The 16,154-nt window shown below is 35.3% G+C and overlaps 1 protein-coding gene across 1 annotated transcript; it reads left to right on the plus strand.

Annotated features, from left to right (window-relative positions):
- Positions 1–4,329: 4,329 nt before the first annotated feature.
- On the plus strand, positions 4,330–4,559 carry LOC115892348 (cytochrome c oxidase subunit 7C, mitochondrial-like). Its single transcript, XM_030913506.1, has one exon. It carries the CDS (start codon positions 4,330–4,332, stop codon positions 4,525–4,527), a length of 198 nt encoding a protein of 65 aa, XP_030769366.1. The 3' UTR covers positions 4,528–4,559.
- The last annotated feature ends 11,595 nt before the right edge of the window (positions 4,560–16,154 follow it).

Here is a 16,154-nt window from a genome sequence, read left to right on the forward strand (position 1 = left end):
GTATATGATTTTAAGTTTCTCTTAAGGTCAAAATCTAACATTGACATTCTACTATGATGCTTAAGAGGTGATACATTCTTTTGTAATAGTTATAGCGTATTTGAGGCTATGTGCTAGTGGGAAATGCTATGGTTGTGTGCTAAGAGTAATGAATATATATGGAAAGTGAAAGAGGCATTGGATTTTCTTTACTATATTGTTCACCCTTTCTAAGAAGTAATATATTAAAATAAAAGGCAATGCCATCTATCCCTAATTGTTGACACTGTTTTTCTGTTGTTTATGTTGTTTTAATTAAAAACATCATGGACGACTTTATTTATTTCCAATGCAGAAATAAGCAACCATGAGATGGGAAATGCTTGGTCTGGTCATGTCAATCCTATAGATTACACATTAAGATCACAATATGATCCTATGCATGTATCCGGCCATTTCCAGTTACATATAAATATGCTACTATATTGTGCATACACACACACACACTGACATTTGCTTTTAGAGCACATTATACTAAGCCAGAAGATTCATGAGCACTATTGTAGAATGCATAAAAATCACTGAGAAACAAAAGAGAAACAAAAGCCTAAGCTTATTTATTTACTCATTTTTAGCAAATATTTATTGAACACCTAATGTGCCCCTGGCATGTTCTAGGTACTACAAATAGGGCATTGAACAAAAAGCAGGCCCCAAATTCTGCACTTATGGAACTCATATTTCAGTGGAAGGAATTGACAACATAGTAGCACTTAAATAAAATCAGCTGGATGTTGTACAGTATGAGGCATATAGGATAAGGGTAAGAATAAAAATAAATAGGAGGACTAAATTTAAACAAGACGGTCAGTGTAGACTTCATTGAGAAGATGCATTGGTTTTCTATTGATTTATAACAAATGAGCACAAACTTAGTGGCTTAAGACAATACAAATGTATGAATATTGTTCTAGGGGGAAAAGTCTAAAATCAATGTGTTGGCAGGACTGTGTTCCATCTGAGGAGAATTAGTTTGTCTTTTCCAGCTTCTAGAAGTTGCCTGCTGGGCTTATGGTTTCTTCCTCAAGTCATTCTACCTTGTTGCTTTCACTGGCTCATCTTCTACTACTCACTGTGAGCCTCCTGGCTCCTTCTTATAAGAACCCCTGTGAGTAATTTGGGCTTGACTGGATAATCCAGAATAAAATCCCATCTCAAGATCTTTAACTTAATCGCATCTACAAAAATTTTATTGCCAAATAAGGTAAAATGATCATAGGTTCTAGTGATTAGGATGTTGCCAACATATTTTGGAGGTGGGTGGTATGTATTCAATCTGCCACAGAAGGTAAAATTTGAGTAAAGACCTGAGAGAACAAGGGGCCTAGCTATGCAATATATCCAGGGGTAGACCTTGCTAGGGAAAGGAAAAAATAAACACAAAGTTATTGATTAGGAGTATTCCTAATATGTTTCAGGAACAAGAAGAAAGCTACAAGAGAGAGTAGTGAGGTCACATGGGTGACAATTTTTGTGGGAGTTACCTAGAATGTCTAGGATATGACAATACATCATATGGGAAGAGCTTTGTCTTACTTGCTGAATGACATAGGGACACATTAGATGGTTTTGAGGAAAAAGTGACTTTATCTGTCTAATGTTTAATGGGGATCACTCTGGATGCTAAGTTAAGAATAGTCTGAAAGAGGTCAATAGTGGAAGCAGGAGATCAACCAGAAGGGTATTGCCATAAGGCACATGAGAAATGATGATAGACTGTATTAGATGATAGCAGTGGTTGCTCAGATAAGTTATCATATTCTGGATAGATTTTGAAGGTAGAATTGGCCAAAAATGAGAAGCATCAAGGACGACGCCACGATTTGAAACTAAGAAATGAAAGGAATAGAGCTTTCATTAACCGAATTGGAGAAGGCTATGAGTACAGCTGGCTTTGAAAGGAAGATCCATGGCATAGTTTGGGGTGCACTGAGTTTGGAATTCCTATTAGTCATAAAAAAGGAAATCAGATTCGATTTACAATATGAAGATATAAATTCAGAAATCATCAGCATATAATGATTTAAATCCAAGAGATTGGATAAGGTCACCTAAGGATTAGATGTAAAGAGAAAAGAGAACATTGCTAATGTTTCATATTTAGGGCTTTTGGGCACTCTAAATTTAGAGGTTGGGCAAGGTTGGCTTCCTGGTCTTAATATTTTATAGTTGCTCCAGGCCTCACACCCAGAAGGGCCTCGAGTTTGTTTTAAGTTTCTGTTCTTTGCCTTGAAATTCTTGATTGGACTAAGGAGCCCCACATCTTCATTTTGCACTGTGTTCCGCAAATCATGTAGCTGATTCTGGTTGAGGAGTAATAAAGGAATCAGGAAAAGAAACTAGGAAGTGGCCAGAGAATTAAAATAAAAATCAGGGAAGTATGGAATCTTGGAAGCAAGATAAATAAAGAATTGTTGGGAACAGAGAGTGACAAATCTTGTAAATAGCTGCTGACAGGCCAAGTAAGGTAAAGACTGGAAAATAACTACTAGAGATAGCAATAGGCAAGTCTTTAACATTTGAGAAGAACAATTTTAGTATAGTGGTAGAAGGAAATTTGGACTGGAGTGAATTTATTTAAAATTTCCAAGAGAAATTGGTGAGTGTTCAATAACTCTGCCAAAGAACTTTGCTCTAGAGCAAACAAAGAATTAATTAGGTGAGAGAGACTTAAAAGAGGGTTAACAGCATGACTGTGTGTTAGTTACATTGATGAAGAATAGAGGAGAAAGGCGATGAAGCAGGAGAGGAAGAGGGAATAGTTGCTGGAACAATGTTTTCCAGTAGAAATGGTCTCAGAGCTGGTATACAGTAGAGGCACTGGCCTTAACTAGCAGCACAGAAGGATCAGTCATAGTAACATACTAAAAGTTGTAGTATGTGGGTCCTGACATTCAAAGTGCCGTAAGACTTCTGACACTATCTGTCTGGATTCACCACAAAAGGAAAAAAAAAGTACTGTGAGAGTTAACCAACACATCCACATTTGTTCTTTTACTTATGAAGTAGGAAGGAAGATAGTCAGCTGAGAGTGAGGATAAAGAAAGATGTTAGAGATCTGAAGGGAGAAAGATAAGTATAAAATAGTTTTTTTAGGACAACAGAAGAGAGGAGCTGTAAGGAAAATACAGTGTGATTCACAAGTAGTACTGAGGGTCTACATGTGTTAAGTGATCATCAATTTAAAGGTTGTCTACTGTGTGTTTTCTCCTTCCAACCTCAGCTGGCTGCGCAAGTACAGACATAAAGAACTACAGTCAGATGTAATAAGGGTTGTTTTATCAAGGGAATGTATTAAAACAGTAGATAAAGTAAAAAGAGGTGAGGTTAAAAGTAAGGTACAGTAATAATGACGTTTATGAAATGTGACTTACATAAGAAGAAAAGAGGACATAAATGGTATGAGAAATGGTGAAAGTATGGTAGAATCAAGCGATTTAAGGTATACATGGGAGTGGAGCATTGTTGGAGTTGAAATAACAGGAAATAAACACAAAAGAGTCTAGAAGATGGCACAGTGCAGGATGTTTGAAACTGTACTGTGGAGGGGTGCCACTCTTGACAATAATAAGGTAACAGGATGACTGTGGGACTGAGGGGACTGAAATTGTGTAGAGAGCAAGTTAGTTGAAGGAGACAGGGATCTAAGGCACTATGGATGAAGAACTAATCTATGTAAATACTACGATCATCGAAACCAAAGAATAGTGTTGGAGAGAGTTATCAACCAACCTGGTGTTAAAATATTTGGGAAGTGAGTCTTGTTAGTACCTGCGAGATTGTACAGATGGCTACAACATAGAAGACAGTGGGTGATCTGGTCTATAATGGCATTGCAAACAGAGACTTTTTTTTTAATACATGAGGAAAATGATCTGGAAGTCGCAACATGGAGTATGAAAGAAATATACCCTATCTCCAGAAAACATGTTCTGAGAGATTTGAAAGAGAAAACAGCCACCATCTGAGAGGGATCTACAGACAACTGCATCATTAGAGAAGAACAAAACGTCAGAGAGGGAACAAAGCTGAAGAGAATATTCACATAAAAGTTTGAGATTAATGGTGATTTTGGTAATGATGAAGCCACTTAAAATATCTTTTCCTTGAAGTGTAAAAGGCTTTAATGAATTTTAAAAGATAGAAATCATACAGAATATATTACCCAGGAATTAAATATAAAATCAATTACTTAAAAATATCTAGGTCCTGAAAACAAGGTCTTGGTGAGGTGCCACCATTTCATCCGTCCTCGGTCTCTGCGCCTTTCGCAGAGCTTCCAGCAGCGCTATGTTGGGCCACAGCATCCGGAGGTTCACAACCTCTGTGGTTGTGAGCCACAGGAGCCACTATGAGGAGGGCCCTGGGAAGAATTTGCCATTTTCAGTGGAAAACAAGTGGGCGTTACTAGTTAAGACGTGTTTGTACTTTGGATCTGCATTTGCTGCACCCTTCCTTATAGTAAGACACCAACTGCTTAAATCATAAGGATGTTTCAGTTCGTCCGTTTAACAGATATGAAGAACATTTTAAGACATACAGCCTCTGGAAATAGATCAAATTCTAACTCATGGCATACTAGATATGTTTGTCAATAAACTTATGACATGAATGCTTAATGCCTCTTTTTTGAAATAGGGAATGTAATACTTGGCCATTTGCCTACTTTATTAATTTGGGTAACATTCCAGTATTACTCTGTGGTTTAGCTTATTTAATGGTGTTAAACTGAGGTTATATTAAATTTTTGATTCCCAGGTCAGGATTTTGTTGGTAATTTATACAATAAAAGGGAAATACAAATAAAAAAATCTAAATATTTCTAAATAGTTAAAAATAAACCAACACATTTATAAATAATTAGAAGGGAAATTAGAAAATATTTCAGCATTGAATAGAAATAAAAGCAAAAAGTATCAAAATTTGTGTGATGAAGATAAGCAGAGCTTGGGGGAAGTTTGTGGCTTTGAATGCTTATATTAAAATAAAGAAAAATTTCACATCAATGATTTTAATTCTCAATATTGAAAGCCAGGAAAAGAAAAATAAATCAAAATAAGTAGAATAAAGGTATTAAAGAAGATCATAAAGCAATGAAATAGAGAATAGATAAGCAATAGAGAAAAGTAGCAAAGACAGAAAAATAGATATATTAAACATTTTTTTCTCTTCAACAAACATCACTAAGAAACTGACAGTAAGTTACTTTCTGGGAGAGAATTTTTCAGTACGTATATCTCAGTACTTATATATTTAGAATAAACAAAGAAGTATAAAAATTTAAAAATAAGACAAAAAATACAGTGAACCAAAGATTAAGAAAATACTTCACAAAAGAAGATATATGGATGACTGGTAACCATATGCAATACGTTCAACAAATTTAGTAAATTCAAATCACAGTGAGATCCCACTGCATATCCACTGGAATAATCAAAAAGATGAACAGTGTTCAATCACTATCAAGTGTTGGCAAAACTGAATTATTGGAACTCATTGTTGAAGGCAGTATAAAATTTTTCCTACTCTGAAGAGTTGTTTAGCTGTATTTTATAAAGTTCAACCTACACATGCCATAGGACCAAGAAATTATACAAGTAGTTATTTACCCAAGAGAAAGAAACACATTTATCCATTTAAAAAAAGACCTTGTATACAAATGTTCATAGAGGTTTGGGGTAAAGGAACCCACATGTCAACAAGACAAACTGTAGTATGGATAAACTTTAGTATGTTCATATAATGGGTCACTACTTATCTATGAAATTATATCAGTTACCAAAATATACAGCAACACGGAAGAATCACAAAAACATCCCAAGTGAAAGTAGCCAGATACAAAAGATTATCTACTGTAAATTTCATTATATGAATTACTAAACAAGTACAATTAATTTAAAGTGATGGAAATCAAATCAATGTTTGCTTGGAGAGAGGAATAGGAGTCATTTGGATTGAGAAGGGGCATGAGGGAACTTTTTGGGATGACAGAAATATTCTGTATATTGATTAGCACAATGTTTACACAGTAGATACACTTGTACAATTTGTCAAACATTAATGTTAATGTACTTAAATGAAGTTAAAAAACTAATAGCTTGACATTTATTTTCCTGCAAATCATGGAAATCAGCAAAAAAAACCATTGTTTTAAGAAGATAAAAACGTTGTTTTTTGTTTAGTGCTTTTTGTAATTCTTGGGTAATTTCAGATGATGAATCGCTTTGTTTAATACCTTATGGCGTTTTCACAAACAATGCAACATTATTTTTAAGGACATTTCTATTAACTTGATAAAGCAGATTAGTTTTTAATGAAAATATGTCCTTTGGTTCTAAAATATGTCCAAAGAAAAGTTTGTATTTTGTAAACTTATTTCTTATTCTCTCTTGGTGGCTAATGAGCTTTAATTAAGTTTAATTACAAAGTTTATCATAATGACAGAAAAGTATATAATCTTTTTCCTAATTCTCTCAGGAAAAAATAAAATTGGTTTCTGTTCTAAGGAGTAGGGAGTAGAGGTACATATGATAATTGAATAAAGCAACATCTGCTATATACATTTCTTTATATATATTTCAATTAAGAAGCTTTCATTATCCTTGGACCAGCAACATAATATAACCATGGATAATTATTTTTTGTTTCCGAAATTATTTCTGCTTTTAAGAAGTTTGTACTCTCATAGCTTACTTTTTATTTTTATTTTTAAACTTTCAATTTGTTGGTTACACAAGATTATCTTATTCTGAAAGCTTTCCTTTTCTTTCTCACCAACCAATCCCACATGCGTGGTGGGTGTAGTATTGGAAACGAACTTCATAGTCTTTCCGGATCTACTCAGTGTATAAGATGTCTTGTTTCCTCTGCTTGTATTCCACAAACTATCTGCCTCATCTTATTTATTGAAGCTTATCTGTCCTTAAGTAGATGAGATCATGCTTATGCTTCAGAAAGCTCTTTCTGCTCTGATTGGATGTTTGTGCTCTCATTTTAGTCTTTTCCCTTTAATCTCTCAATGTAGCTCACCCTACAAAGTATTTCCCTATTACCTTGTTTGGGCGGCGGGGGGACACCAGATAAGAAAAGGTGCTTTTATTTAATTTAAAATAAAAATCTCTTAGGATTAATGAAACCATATTTTGCCTAATACAGTATAATTGTGTAATAACTATTCATGGGACTAAAGAAAAATTAATGTTGGAAATATTATTTCTAAAAACAGTTATTATGTTATCTATATTGAAATGAATTTCAATATATGGGAATAGTGAGGTCTGGAAAATTGATACTTTCAAAGAGCATCATGAAAATGACTTTTTGACACGGGGAGCAAATTCATAAAGAAATCTAGTAAGATTTGAGATAATGATGCAGGATTATTTTTGTCCTTAGTTCAGCTAAAATCCAGGTTCTTGTCACACGACCAGGAAAAATTAGGCAGGCACCCGTAAATATTGAAAGGTAAAGAGAGTGGAACAGGCCAACAGGCTCCCACCTCACAGATTGAATACCAGGCGACCACACACAGCTGAAGAGTCCAGGCTCCTCCCTGCTATACTAGGTGAGAATTCCAGGTGGCTCCACCCACTCTCCCAGCGCGCAGGCGGGCCGCCAGCCCTTTGTGGGCGCTCAGAAACAAGGTCCTGGGCAGGTTCCCTTATCCGCACAAGAGCATCTGATGTGAACACTTGCGGGGCGGATCAGAGATTCTCCGGAGACCCTCGCTATCTGCCTCCTGCATCTATCAACAGGATCATCCTAGGAAAGAGAAATTTGTATTTTCTCCATCAACACAATGAAAAGTTTTGTCAAATGGATAAATGATATTTTTTGCTTGTGGTTGTGTCATTTACAAGTTTGAAGAACGAACTAAAATATCTGCTTTTTTCTTTAGAGCTCAAGCAAAGAGAGGTCGGAATTTTATACCTCAGTGGACCCAATTTCGGCATGACATTAGAATCAGAGTAACATTTCATTAAAAAGAAGAAAAGAGGTGGGAGAACCTAACAACAGAACAGGTCATAGCGTTCCTTTATATTTGAACAACAACAACAACAACAACAAACAACAACAACACAAAAGGCTTTTGAAATGTTGTTGTTTTCTTATTTTCATAGGAATATAGAAATCTCCTTAAAGCCCATTTTGGAGACTCGGTAGAAAATTCGGACCTATTAATTTCAATAGCTCTGGTCTTCGGGGTTCTGATTATAACAAGTTAAAAACAAGCATATATATGTTTTGTTTTTGTTTTTGTTTTTCCTGCTGAATGCTACAGATGGATTGTGCCTCCGACAGTTTATAACTCTCTGTTAAGAAAATAATTTTCAGTATCATTTATAGCAATCAGAATAGATATTCTTTGGCAGAATGGATGATCTGGAATTATGTTTGATTTAGACAATGATTATGTGTGTTTTCATCATTGCTCTTGCTCCATGCCCTGATGAGGTTACTGAAAGAAGGTTCCTATTCATCAGGTAGGAGAGTGTGACATCACTGATCACTGGAAACATCTGACTTCCGGCTGACTATCACAACCTCTCTGGGGAAATTCTGACGTGTTTCCAGGGACATTCAAAGCCCTCCTTTGTGTGCAATCAGCCAACCTGTAAACTTCCATGTGTAGGAACTGCACAATTAAACCATATAATATAAGAAACAAAACATCATTAGAGTAAGGTGAAGATATATAGTCCACACCCTGCCTCACATCCTGAAGGTGTCACACTGGGTCATGTAACAATTGGGAAACCTGTGAAAAAAATTTCAGCATAGTATTCTTTCTCATTATATTTTACAATACTGGTAATACTCATTATCTTCACTATATTAACTAATATCAGTTGAATGTTCACTATGTGCCAAGCACTATACTAAGCACTTTCGATGAATTATCTTAAGTAATACTGGCAAGAATGCTGTGTCAGCTTCCCATAAGGCTTAAAGTTGTTATTTCTCGCTCCTAGTCTGCACCTGATTTCATCATCCCTAAGAAAGCTTCCAGTCAGGGTGAGGTACAAGATGAACAATTGTTCCCTCCTGGATCGCAGTCATAGCGATTATCACCATGGCTGAATTCTCCTGTGGAACAGTGCTCATGTATGTATCTCTTTCACAGAAAGGGAAAAGTAAACTCAAGGGAACTGAGTTTACCACCAACTAGTGTATGACCTCTTTCTTAATCTTTTTCACACTCCTACTTCCTTACCTGTAAAGGGAAATACTATTTTTTATCTTATAGACCTAAACTTTTATATATTAGGAATTGAGGAATGCAAGTTAGTGCCTTCAGCTCAGAGCATTTCTTCCATTACCCAAATGAGACCATAATAAAAGAATAATTTTTGCTTAAAAATATTTTCCCTTTCAGAATCTTCTCATAAACACATATTAGAATGTTTCTTTGCCCCCAGATAATTATGACACTTTAATTTATAACTGTCTATGAACACAGTTTCCTGGGGTGCTAATATTAGAGGGGCTGATAGAAGAACCAAAAAAGGGGCGAGTAGTGCTGAAGAGGAAAAGTACACATACACACATTTTAACTATGTAGAAAAACATTGGTGCAATGTCTATAGCACGCCTTTCTGGGTTATCTGATCCTAATTATATGGTAGCCATTTTATAACTCTGAAAGTTATATATAACTGATAGCAATGCAAACTAATGTGTGTATGTGTATATGCAAATGAATACTGGCTAGTGGAGAGAAGAAACCCTCACGCCAGGAACTACCATCTTTGTCTCCATTTGTACACTCATTTTAGTACTCCTATCTGTAAGTGTGTCTGTCCTTGAAGTCTCCTTTGAACTGGTTATAACACCTCACCAGCTGCCTCATTAGTGAGTTATTTAAATATCTTTAACATATGATTATTTTTATATCGGTATGAAAGTCATGACTCTTACCTTGTTCGAAAATTATCCTTTAACACTCAAGTCTCAGTTCTGGTTTTATCTACCTTTGGACATGTTCGATGCATACATCTTTAATGAGCTGAGCCTCTACTTGAGCTTGCCCATGTCAGGTGCTGTGGTAGACAATAGAAACAGCAAACACATTATCCCACACAGAGAAAGAAAAATGGCTGACTCAGAAAAATAATTCGTTTCCTGTAAACCTCTCAGCCTCTTTTGTTCTTTCTTCTTTGCTTGCTTGCTTTCTGTCTTATGAAGTAAGACAAATGAGATGATTATTTCATTATGATGAATGATACAAGCATAGGTAGATTGCCTCTCATTTGTAATAAAATTGATAAAGTATTTAAGCTAAAAAGATTATTTTTCAATGCTACAAAGATTAAATATCCTTCCTTATCAAAAGGGGAGAAAAGTGACACACCACTTTGTTCTGATCGAGATTTTTACTATAAAAATCTCAAAAAGAATTCCAAGGAGACAGAGTGGAGACTGATTTGGTGACTTATTCTATGTAGACAGGAAGAGAGTAAGAATCTGAAAGTAACTATGGTACAAGACTGCCAATAATTGGTTCACTCACCATTGCCTGGGCTGACAGGTGAATTAAATTGAAAGATATGCCTGCCAGGTATTTGGAAGACTTTCGTCTTCTCACCCCATTATATGCTTTGAACTTTATGTTGTGTCATTGTGACAAAATAAAGACTCGCAGAGTAAAAAGCTAGCCTTTAACTCGACAATTTAGACCATTTCTTACTTTATTGTAACACTCTATGTATTTTCTAACTATAAAGAGAGAGAAAAACCATCACAGGGTGGACACATTAAATAATTTCTATTAAAAGTGGACATGACCCATTACTTTCACTGTGGCCTTTATTTTTCTGCATCTAGAGATTTAATTTTCTGGGAATTGTAGAATAACTATGGTGTCAGTTATAAAATCTCAAGTACGAAAGCTATGACTACAAAAGCAAAGTGTAAAATTTGATACTATTATCTGAATGTTTTCTCTCCATTTATTCACATTTTCTCACTGGTATAATTAATCAAATTCAAAAAATATTTATCAAACATTTGACCCTGAGGATATGGCAATAAATAAGAGACACATAGTCTTTGCATTCATGATTTTACATTGTAATTGAGGATTTAAGTTTAAATCTAAATATAATAGTTTTTAAGTTAAAAATAAATTTGAAATAGGCAAACAAAATTCACACATACGAGTACTTACATAAACAAAACTGACAGTAGGTCAGTGTTATGCAGATAATTAAGATAAGGTGATGGTTAAATAGTAATTGTTGTATATTACACCAAGCAGGAAAGGTCTCTTCAGGAGAGTCTTTCATTTAAGCTGTGATGAAAATGACAGAAAAGGACAGAGTCCAGCAAACTGAGATGAAAGCTTCCCCAAAGCAAAAGGACAGCTAGGTAAAAGATAATTGAAATATGTTCAATATATTGTTCAAACTAATTGTATGTTTAATATATATTTAGATCTATATATAAAAAAATGAGAAGGCTACCTCATACTCAGAATGACTACTAACAATAAAATAGAAAATAACATGTTGAAAAGGATAGAAAGAGGTTGGAACCCTTCTACAGTAAGTCCTCACTTACCATCGTAGATTGTTCTTGGAAACTGTGACTTGGCACAAAACAAGATAATGAAACTAATTTTACTATGGGCTAACAGATATAAACAAGGGGTGACTTTCCTACAGCATATTTCTGGTCACAGAAACATTATGAAACTTCTAAATAAAGCCCCCAAACACTTCTCACATTAAACACTGGAATAAAATGTGGGTTATACATACATTTAAGACATTAGTACAAACAAGTAAGGTCATTATTTACCCACTTATTTCAGTTCAGTGTCATGGGTTCAGTTCGGTATCATGAGTCCCCGAGGCTCAGAGACCAAGGCAGGAACGCGCTCTTGACAGGAGGCCATTGCATCGTAGGGTGCACTATCACACACACCCACACTCACGCTGAGACCACGTAGACGCACCAATGAACCCAATGTTCATAGCTTTGGGATATGAGAAGAACCCAGAGTACCTGAGAAAAAAAACCCAAGCAGACATGGAGGGAACGTGCAAACTTCACATGGCCCTGGCAAGGAATAGATTTTTCTATTCTCATCTACATTATAATAAAATGACGTTGAATGAAATGCTGAGATTGGTCACACTACAAAGGGAATGATCTTAGCACTATGGAACTGTGCATTTAAAAAATAGTTAAGACAGTACATTTTATGTGATGTATATTTTACTACAATTAAAAATTGGAAATGTCTAAAAGAGAAATATAAAGCTGTTTTTTAAGAGAAGAACATGCTGTTTAATTTAATATATGCCCATTTTTTGATTTATCGGCTTTTAATTTAGAGAGAAGCAGCTAACACAAGAGTCTTAGGAGACACAGCAACGAAAACAAAGCCATTCCCGAGAAGCTGCTTTATCACAAGGTGGACAGAGAGAACCATGTTCAGGGTTGATGTGTTCGTTCTTCTTCCCAAGAATGTCCACTACCTGAAGGCGAAGCTTTGGTTTGACGTATTCACTGTTGTGTCCCAACACCTAGCACAGAACCTGACAAATCATGGACACTCAAGAAATATTTGTTCAGTTAATTAGTCTATTAATAAAAAGAAGGTATTGCCATGGGCTCAAATACTAATCTGTTCACCTTTTTCTCTTTTTCCATTTTGAGGAATATAGCTCAGGGTTATATATAAAATGCACACAAATCAAAGGAATGAGACTTTTTTCTTTTCTTAACCTTTTTTGTCTATGAGAAGGGAGGAAAAAGTGATCATAGAGGGCTAGATGATGATAATAAGTTAGATCAAAATGTCAAGGTGTTTTAAAAAATAGTAAGCAATAGTACTAAGAACTTAAATGAAGATAATGTCTAGAGAAAATAAAGTTTAATGTTGGAACTTTTCAGCTGAGAGTATGCAGAACTTTAAGAGGACTTCTCATTGTCTAAGACTCAGCATTGAGGCCACTCCTTACTGTCAGAGCTGACAGTAAGGACTTAGATTTGGAAACCTGGAGTCTCAGGACTGAAGTGAAGAGGGTGTGGGGAAGAAGAATGGTGGGGATTAACCCTGGGGATTTTTTGAAAACTGGGACATTTTGATAGTAGCAGATATTTAGTTAGAGATAACTGATACTTCATTGAAGAACCACAAGGAAGGCTCCATTTGGTACAAAAATACGACATTTCCCTAATCTGGATTAAAACTTTCGTATTTTTAATAGAATGGTGGTTCTCAGAGTTTACAAAGATAGGTATCTGGGAAACATCCATAAATTTCAGATCCTGGGTCTCTACCCAGACAGCGTTATCTTGAATCAATTTTTATTTTTTATTTTTTTAGACGAAGTTTGACTCTTGTTGTCCAGGCTGAAGTGCAATGGTGCAATCTTGGCTCACTGCAACCTCCGCCTCACGGGTTCAAGTGGTTCTCCTTCCTCAGCCTCCTGAGTAGCTGGGATTACAGGAGTGTGCCACCACACCCAGCTAATATATGAGGTAAAATAGTATGACCACAATGGTTTAATTCCCATTTGTAGACAGGTAGGTTATTTCTACATTCATCTATAGCAAAAATATTAGATTAAAATATTTATAATACTTGTGGTATAAAACTATACTGCATATAGCACAATTTATAATTGATAAGATGCAGAACCAACTTAAGTGACCATCAAACAACGAATGGATAAAGAAAATGTGGTATGTATACATCATGGGGTACTACTCAGTCATAAAAAGAAACAAAATAATGTCTTTTGCAGCAACTTGGATGGAGCTGGAGATCCTAACAGAAGTAACTCAGGAATGGAAAACCAAATATTTATGTTCTCACTTATAAGTGGGAGCTAAGCTATGAGGATAACTAATATAATGGGCTTTGGGGACTCAGGGATAAAGGTTGGCAAGTGTGTGAGGGATAAAGGACTATATACTGGGTACAGAGTACACTGCTCAGGTGATGAGTGCACCAAAATCTCAGAAATCATCACTAAAGAATGTATTCATGTAACCAAACACCACCTGTTCCCCAAAAGCTACTGAAATAAAAATAAAAATTAAAAAATATATACTGCATATATTATGAATATTATATATTATATACCTACGAATATATGAAATATAGTTGTGAGTATATGTTGTATGGCTATATGTTACATATATATTTACAAACGTGCATATATGCTTATGTACATATATATGCTTATGTATATCTATCACCTACCTATTTCCAACAAATTTGTACTGCGAAAATACACTAGGTGCCATGTACTATGGAAACAGAAATAAAATAATAAACAAATAAACAAACATGGAGTTGACATTTTAGTGGTTTCAAAAGTCAGTAAACAGGTTTATGCTTAAATAATATGCCCGGTGATAAGTGCTATGAAGAAAAAAAGAGCGCAATAAGAAAAAGAAAATTAAGGATGGTACTATTTTTAGACAGAGGTGTGTACAATTTAAATTTTGATAAATTCTGTCAAATTTTTCTTATTAATGCTCTAGTTTAATATCTTCTCATTGTCACTGAAGTTCTTCAATATTACCATGAGCTGTCTGAATATAAACTCCTGCCGTCTTTCCCTCCCTCCCTCCCTTGCTCCCTCCCTCCTTCCTTCCTTCCTTCCTTCCTTCCTTCCTTCCTTCCTTCCTTCCTTCCTTCCTTCCTTCCTTCCTTCCTTCCTTCCTTCCTTCTTTTCCTTCCTTCCTTCTTTTCCTTCCTTCCTTCCTTCCTTCCTTCCTTCCTTCCTTCCTTCCTTCCTTCCTTCCTTCCTTCCTCCCTCTCTCCCTTCCTTCCTCCCTTCTTCCTTCCTTTCCTTCCTTCCTTTTTTCTTTCTTACTTTTCTTTCTTTTTTTGCTTCCCCGTTATAGTCTCTCTTTTTTCACTTTAATGATACATTCCAAAAAATAGTAGATAAGCTAGATATCAATTTGGATTATAAACTTGTATTTATTGGGCTTTCTCTGAAGTCCTCTAATGAGACCTCAGAAGAGATATGCTTTGCTTTTACCGTATATCCCTGGTTCGTGGGGACTAACTATCAAAGAAGGCTTTATGGTTAATTTCCTGATCATGGACTGCTGTGTATGTCATTGTATGTGTGTTTTCTCGAAAACTTAGACCCTAAACTCCTATGAAGGCAGATTTGGTATTACAGATTTGCAAACAAATCATTTTTTTCCTACTCAGAGCAAAGGTCAAAACAGATTAGTTTTCTTGTTATCTCTTTTGCTGGACTGCTTAGTTTTTCTGAACATCTGTCTCTAATGGTGTTGTCATTAAACTGTTTGAAATTCATGCTTGAATCTGATCCAAATCTAAACTGCAGGAGCCAAAACTTACATCCTTTCCTCATGTCTAATACAATTCTAGCTCTGGATTGCCAGGATTAGTTCAGCCATAGCATCAATGATGGTATTACTTGGTTTTGATCTCCCTTTTTGGTTTCGACCTTTTATTGTCATATGAGCTCAGCTATACACTTAAAATATATCATCATTATTAGGATTTTGTATTAGGACAATTTTCAGGATATCTAGTCTGACAATATTTGTAAGAATTGAAGTGCTAGACACTTTTCTGTATATTATAAATTTTCAAAAATAGAAATAAAGTGTTGTTAGCTATGCCCATTTGTTTTACCTAAAAAATACAGTGCTTTGAAATGAAAAGCTAATTTATACTAGCAAGGTATCTAGACTGTTTTATTGACAGAAAGAAAAAACAAAACTGCTAATACTAGACTGTAAAACCAGCTAAGGAACTGTGGTCCAATTTGCTGTTCTTATCTATTTCTCATCAATTTTATGGTACAAAAGTCAACCAGTTTCTCATATTATTTTTTCAAGAAATTCAGGTACACGTAAGAGATTTCAAATATAGCTTAACTAGTGTCTCATCCAGGAAAGTCAACGTTGATATGATATTCTGATTCTGCAAACAAAGGTCTACCTCTATTGGGAACACAGGAGATTTCTGGATGACACCAGCTGCTCAAGTATTTCAGTGGGGACAAATGTGTCAGGAAAGGACACAGAAATGTAGCTTCTGTGTGTGTGTGTGTGTGTGTGTGTGTGTGTGTGTGTGTGATTTCATCTCTGGAAAATCAGAGTCATAA

This window comes from Rhinopithecus roxellana, chromosome 12, assembly GCF_007565055.1.
Source record: "Rhinopithecus roxellana isolate Shanxi Qingling chromosome 12, ASM756505v1, whole genome shotgun sequence".
NCBI classification, from domain to species: domain Eukaryota; kingdom Metazoa; phylum Chordata; class Mammalia; order Primates; family Cercopithecidae; genus Rhinopithecus; species Rhinopithecus roxellana.

Bases quoted from the DNA above. Each gene is read 5' to 3' on its own strand.
- LOC115892348 (XM_030913506.1), top strand. From the start codon at position 4,330: ATGTTGGGCCACAGCATCCGGAGGTTCACAACCTCTGTGGTTGTGAGC.